The 7,752-nt window shown below is 34.6% G+C and overlaps 1 protein-coding gene across 1 annotated transcript; it reads right to left on the reverse strand.

The window, feature by feature from the left end:
- Positions 1-1,026: 1,026 nt before the first annotated feature.
- LOC110314856 (olfactory receptor 14C36-like) lies at positions 1,027-1,956 on the reverse strand. Its single transcript, XM_021189066.1, has one exon. The coding sequence runs from the start codon at positions 1,954-1,956 to the stop codon at positions 1,027-1,029; it is 930 nt and encodes a 309-aa protein (XP_021044725.1).
- Positions 1,957-7,752: the final 5,796 nt, after the last annotated feature.

Here is a 7,752-nt window from a genome sequence, read left to right on the forward strand (position 1 = left end):
GGTAAACATGAGACTTGATATACCCAGGACATAGGGTAATGACAAATGATACCATACTACAAGTTTTAAATTGATTACAATTATAAAAATTAGCAATAAAATGACTCTTATTGAAAATTCACTGTCATAAATTAGTACCTTGCTCCGCTCTTATCATTAAAACTTACTTTTGCAGCAGATAAGAATAAATACAAAGATCCACAGCCAGTTGTTATGAAAAGATTGAGAGATCTTGGATCAATCATCTCTACATGTAGCACTGCCTATATCAAATCCTTCTCACCAGGGATCAGCAAGCATAGTGTAAGAGGAAGCAGAAGTAGTATTTGAGCCTGAGATGATGGAGGACTCTAAGAAAACAAATGTTTCTAAATTAACATGATCTATGCACATGTATGCCCAGCCACATATGTAGCATACATAAGCAAATATGAGCCTAACCAGATGGAGTCCTAGAGTTGAAATGAGAAGTGGACACATGACACTATCTCTATTCCAGAAAAAATAAATCTCTAAATGATAAGCACATTTAAGGGTAAATGTAGTTTCCTCCAAGGGATACTCTCAGAAAAATAAATTACAATTAAGGTTGGGCTGCATGCCCTGCATAGATAGCCTAAAGACAACAAACTCAAGGGTAATATTAGAGGTTCTTGCCACATAATTTGGTGTAAAGGCTTCTTCTTTTTATTCTTTAGTCTCATTTTTAAATTGTTATTATATCTATATGGGAGGACATGGATGGGGATAATGTTGGGAGGACAGATAAGGAGGAAGGAAACAGGATGAGAAGAGAGAGGGGAAATTATAAGCAGTATATATAATGTAAAAAAAATAAAATAAATAAAAATTTATATAAATATAAAATAATTATAAAAATATAAAAATATAATTATAATTATAAAAATATAAATTTAAAATAAATATAAATTTATATAAATAAATATAAATATTATTTATATAAATATAAATAAAAATGCTTTGATGGGCATGTTTATTTGTGTGTCCATATTTTTCTTTATTTTATTAAACTATGAAAAATCTGGATATTACTTTCTTCACAGCCTTCTTTATTTGTTTGTTTCTAAGACTATAGATAATAGGGTTTAAGAATGGAGGAACAATGGTATAAAATACAGAAAGAGTCATATCCTCAACTATTTGTGAGATTGATGGAGGTTTTAGATATGCATAGGCACCAGAACTAAGAAACACAGACACCACAATAATGTGAGGTACACAGGTGGAAAAGGCTTTGCCTCTCTCTCCTTTGATAGGAACCTTCAAGACAGTTGATAATATGCGAACATATGATATTGCAATGAAGGTAAAGCAGCTACCGCTGAGACCAATGGCAGTCAGAAAAAGTAAGAGTTTGTTGTTAAAGGTGTCAGAGCAAGAAATCCTCAGCAAAGAGGGAAGATCACAGAAGAACTGAGAAATTACATTCGAGTGACAAAAGGACAGCTGGAAAGTTTTGGAAGTGTGCACACTTGCAAGGATAAGAGATGTAAGTAGGGAAGCCAGTGTCATCTGAACACAGAATTGATGGTTCATAATCACAGGGTAGAGGAGAGGCTTGCAGATGGCCACAAAACGATCCTGGGCCATGATGGTGAGAAACTGAATCTCTACACATGCAGAAAAGAAAACCAAAAAGATCTGTGTTGCACACCCAGCCAGAGAAATGTTCCTGTGGTCAGTGAAAGAATTGATACAAGCATTGGGCACAGTAACAGATACAAACCCCATGTCTAAAATGGACAGATTCCTGAGGAAGAAGTACATGGGTGTGTTCAGGGTATGGTCAACTGTAGTAGCAATGATGATGATAAGGTTCCCTAACAGGCTGCCCATGTACACCAACAAGAACAGCACACTGAGTAGGATTCTGAGCTCCCAAGTCTCAGCAAAAACTTCCAGGAGGAACTCAGTCACCAGGGTGGAGTTGGCCATAGTCTCAATGTACAGGCTTACCTGAAAGAAAAACAACAACAATGACAACTGAGAATAACTTAAATTACTTGATATATCACTAGCATTTCTCTTGAAAGTGTTTATTTTTGTTTTCTAAAACTGCCTTTATGTGCAATATTAAAAAACATTCTTTGTTTTCTGCTGAAAGGCTTGTGTATTTGAGATAGAATTTTAAAAATTGGGTTTAAAGAGAAAGAACATTATTTTTATTAGTATTTATGAGTCCTTTTGTATACTTGACATATTAAGCATTATTAATTTCTTTAAAAAGAAACTATATGATTTCCATATATTAAATATGTACTTCTAGTGAGATAAAATATCAAATTTCACTAAGGAAAGTTTTCATGATTCATCCACCAGCCCAAAATAAAAATCTTTACAGCCACTGGGAAAGGGACTAGAGAACCAGATCATTGGTTAGGGACATTTACTGGTCATGCAGAGCAACTAAGATCAGATTCCAGCATGCACATAGTGAACCATGGACACTGCATGAATGTGGTATGCAGAAATCCATGTCATCAAAATATCCATACATATGTGTTAGGAGTGTGAGTGTGTGTGTGTGTGTGTGTGTGTGTGTGTGTGTGTGTGAAAAGTCTATTAATGAAAAAAGAGATTATGAAATTGAAAGACAACAATGAGGATATATGGAACAGTTTGGAGATTGGATAGGGAATCTAGAAAGAATACACTTTAATTATAATTTCAAAAATTTAAACAAATTAAATCTTTTAAAACTTTGTGAAAGCAAGTTTACATAAATTTTATACAAGATGATATATAATTCATGTGTTCAATATATATATATATAATTATATAAATATTATATACTATGATATATATTTAAAATGTAAATAATGAATTTGTTTACATAATGTACACATTTTGAAACTACAGAATAAAGAAAGGAAAGTGTAAGAAGTGTAAGTCATGTGGCACAGAAACACAATGATCAGCTTTTATAATGTATATATGACCCAGTAGTGTACCATACTCCATGATATTGCTGTCACACTTAAAATGAAACTCAGTATTATGGAAAGATTTTTCTGTGATTGCTTTTCTTTTAAAGTAATAGACTTTGTCTTCACACATTTTCTTAAGGAAATTACTGGTTGTATCTCAGGTGAAAATTATGACCTGTATTTTTTCCTAAATATTTCATATTTGTAGATAGAATTTCTTTTGCTTTTTCTTCTTAAGTCTTTCAAACTGTAGCAAGGGGTTACTGAACAATTCCCCAGTAAATAAGAGGGGAAGGTTAAGGTAACAACCATGGTCTCAGTACACTTACCCAGGCCTTGTTCTTTTCTCAAAAATAAGAAATAACCTCTATGTTTTTCCCTTTAAAATACTTACAGATACTTCAGTCAAGTATTCCTGTCCATAACTAATTGTATAAGTCTTCATTTTAGCAAAATTCCAGTCTTGCATTTTAAAAAGTCACTAGTCTTGTTCTCTTTTATCTAAGTCATTGGCATCCTCCTGAGTACAAAGACTCTGAGAACACAGCCCTTAATTGGGAAAAAAAGCCCAGATGTAATTTAGATAGGTAATGGTTTCCATAGAACAGGTACAAATGGACCCAATTAAAATTCAGCATTAGACACAGGCTGAAAGACAAGACAATGTGTGTCACCTAAGTCACCTGAAAGTGTGGAGATGAAAATGGAGGTAATGAACACCACACAAAATATACAGAAAATTTCCATCATCTAAAGTAATATGTCTCTTAATTATTGGAGCTCAGGACAAAATGATCTGTAGTTTTCACAACCCAAATGAAGCCAATCTTCAATCTCTCACTTGCTCTTCACTTCAAGATGATATGATAATCTATGGCACATCAAAAAAGAACACAACAATTACTACTATTTTTAAAAACAAAAGAAAAAGGAAGAAAAGAAAAATAAGTAAAAATTTATTCTAAAGGATTGAAACAAAGATGCAAGACTTTGAGTATCCATTAACTATCACAACATAGACACAGATACCAACATGGTGTCTTCAATACCAACATTAAATCCAAATGTCCATTCAGTTGCCTGAGTTTATAAAAAACATTTTTAGTCTTTCAGTTCCTTTTCTTAGTTTTGCAGATTTATAAAACCTATGTCAATATGTAAATTAGACATCACATTTAAATATTCCTAAAAATACAAAATATTTCACAAGAAGGTACACCCATATTTTAATGGACATTGGAGGATCCATCACAATTTGGATTCAGTGGGTTCAAAGAAAGGAGAAACTGGTGATAGACTTAGTAGTTGGCTAAGTCTCTGGAATAGTTCAATGAATAGACTTTATGGAAGACTGGACAACTTATACTGACATAAGAAAGGAATTATTGAAGAATTCTGCCAAATTCATATCTAATAGCTATGAAAGGAATGAAGCAGTTTTTCTATAATAATCCCATAGTAGGTAAATGTATCCCTATCACAAAGAAACCAGGCATGAAACAAAGCTAAGGAAGGAGTTCTTTCTTTTACTAGAATCTAGTAACTGTTGTTTTCCAGAATTCTGAGAATTGTATACATAATTATATTTTTATTCTATGCCTAAACCTTTAGTTACTAATTGAGAAGTTTGTGCTGTGAACATTATGCCATTGTTGGACCATTCTGTAGGGATATGTCAAGTGAGGAGACCAATTGCTGAAGAAGTTTATAAGGTACAATTTGAGGAATTTAGTCAAGGTTGTAACTACTTCTACACACCTGGAAATATTTGAAAAGACTATCAAATATTCACATCTTTCCTTGGAAGGCTGAACCTCAGTAAGTGTAGTTTCTTCAAATTCTCTGTAGTGTTATTCTATATTTCATATCCCGGCATGGGTAAGGGCTCTGTTTTGGGTGGACTTGAGCATAAAGCTGGCATCTGGCTGAGACATCACTTGCCAGCTTGTGCAGTCTAGGTATGTTTTAGTTTAGCTTGATCTGAGCAAATTAGAAAGTTTTGTGAGAGTTTATCTGCAGAGGTGACAGAGCAGGCAATATTTTCATTTTTCACTAGGATATAGGTTTCTGATTCTTCTGGAGCAATAGGCAGTAATTGATCAAATGGAATCCATGGGAAAAGGAACATCTCTGGAAGTAGACTCCTTGAAGGCCCTTGATCACTGCATTCTTCCTTAATGTCTACACTTCTGAGAGCCCCTGTACTTTTTCTTAGGATTTCACTGTGGCCTCCAGAAATTTTGTGGGTTATCCACCAGAGAAGAGTACTTGTATGTAGATTTAAGGCAATAAAAGTTCTTTATTAGTCATTCAGAGACTGTACTGGGCATTCTGTATCTCAGTATAGACCTTAGCCATTTTGAGGGCGATCTTTAATCACAAATACCATATTCTGGATTAACATAATTTAGTTAACAAAAACAGTTGACCAGTAGCAGGATAACAAAAGCCAAAATACAAAGTTAGCATAATTATAGACTTTCCCAGAACTATGAATTTGGATATTAGGTATTTGGTTTTATATTAGAAAGTGGTGGTGTCTACATGGTGAATTTCATGGCCTGACTGTTATTTACATCATGGAGACAGTTGTGATAAAATTTAGAATCCTGCTACAATACAATGGTCATATAAACACAAAATATATTTATCCTGTTTATAAAAGCCCCAATCTCAACAATTTTAATTTATTCAAAGCCTATAATTTTCTGAATCTCAAAACACTCTTAATTATGAATACTTGTAAATTAAAAAAATATTATCAATAAACTATCCATCAGACTATCCATTCACATTCTAAAAGCAGAAATGGGAAATTAACAATGATAGACAAGACAAAAAAACTCAAAACCCAAAACGGGAAAACTTTACATCATTCTGCTCCATATCTAGCTCTGGAGCAATTCTGTGACATCCTTAGAACTCTATTACGCTTGGAGGTTCCAGGACTCTGCATCTAGTGCTTGTAGCAAATAAGATTTTTCTTAGGGTACTGTCACTGTGTAGCTACAGGATTCTTAGGCAAACATATCACTGAGTTCACATCCCCATTGTCCTAGAATCTCCACTGTAACTTGGGCTTTATTTTCGCAGTTTCCTACAAAGACATCCATGGGCTATGAAAAAGGAATATAGTCCTGAAACTCCTGCCTGACCACACTGATATTCTTGAACTTGGTTTATATTTAATCTGTCCAAAACTATGACATTTTGCATGCCTGTAAATGCACTGAATGGGTGATAAATTGGAATTATTCTTTCAAGTTGAGATATAATAAGCTTTATAATAGTGTTATCTACCAAAGATAAAGTGGCTTCTGAGTGCCTTAGTAATAAAAGCTGGGTAAATGGAACTAGAAAAAAAAACTCCCTAAGAGGCTGTTTTGAGCAGGGAATCTCTTAGCTGCATTCTCAGCTCCATCACTCACATTTTTATTAAATTAAAATGGTTGTAAAATACAAGTATTGATAAATAGCAACAGTTTTTTGAGGTACTTTTTCTATTACATTAGTGAAATGTATGTAGTTTGTAATTAGTTTTGATTATTTTTTAAAAACTACAGATAATTTCTCTGCATTCACTTTTCTACAACTTTCACATTACTCATGATCCTTTTTTTTTTATTCAGTAGCTGAAAAAAAATTTTTTAATTTGTATCTCCATTATAAACCTCAGTCTACAGGGTGATAAATAACCATGTTCAGACTTGATTTTATACTGTAGTAAAATTTTCTCCATCAAACAACTTAGTCTATTTTTGCGAGTTCAATCCCACTCATGTGTACACATGGACACAGCCAGATTAACCCTCAGTACACAAAAAATTTTGCTGCTAAAACTTCCTCATCAAATGTCTGTGTTTTCTTCTAAAACCTCTTGAGATAGACATCTACTTTTGACATTTTTTCTCCTGGTTAACTGGTCTTCTCAATTTCAAACAGCTCTAAGTACAGCATGCTAGACCTTTTCTGGTTCAAAATTCCAAACTCTCCCACATTCCTACAACATACCACTTCCAATATTCGACAAATTAAGACAAAATGGAGCTGCCAGGAATAAAAGGGAGGGAGAGAAATTATATGATTATATTGTAATTCAAATGGAAACTAAATAATAAAATAAAGTAATATCTTCAAAATCTTAAAAATGAAAAAAAAAAAGACGAATTCAGAGCTCCCCTAAGTGCAGAAAGAACTGGGAACATAACATATATGCAGTGTTTCTGCACCATGCAGACCAGCGCCCTGTCTGCGTGGGCAGAAAACACCTTGGGGTGGGTTCGCACTGCAGAGCTAAGCTTCCTGAAAATAGAGATGATCTGCAAGAAAGATTATTATTATTTGTTGATTACACACGGGAGAACCCAACCCTCCCCCGCATGTCCCATTGTCCCTGCTGAGTGTCTCTCAGTCGCAATGGTGCATGTCCCAATCTCTCAATTACGTGTGGTCCAATCCTCAGCGGAGCTGTGTATAGAAGGCGGGTCCAATCGAGTAGGCGTGACGACATTGCTAGTTGGTCTGGGCGACGAGTGGGCATTGACAGTGGGCAGTCCGAGGACGCTGTGTTCTGGCTGATCTGCTGCACTCCGGCTAATCCTGGGAGCAACCCTCAGCGTGCCTGTAAGGGGCACAACACAATGCTCAGAGGATGGCGAGCAAGACCCAACACATATATTCTCAATTTCTCCTTGCATTCAGTTTAAGTCTTTCAGACTCAAACTGGGGTACTGGATTTATTGTAACTTATAGCCTTTATGTTGAAATGGGAAGGTTAGATTCAAATAAATTTTGTTTCCCGGTA

This window comes from Mus pahari, unplaced genomic scaffold (genome assembly GCF_900095145.1).
Source record: "Mus pahari unplaced genomic scaffold, PAHARI_EIJ_v1.1 scaffold_9139_1, whole genome shotgun sequence".
NCBI lineage: Eukaryota > Metazoa > Chordata > Mammalia > Rodentia > Muridae > Mus > Mus pahari.

Coding starts and splice junctions, on each gene's coding strand:
- LOC110314856 (XM_021189066.1), bottom strand. CDS start 1,956: ATGGCCAACTCCACCCTGGTGACTGAGTTCCTCCTGGAAGTTTTTGCT.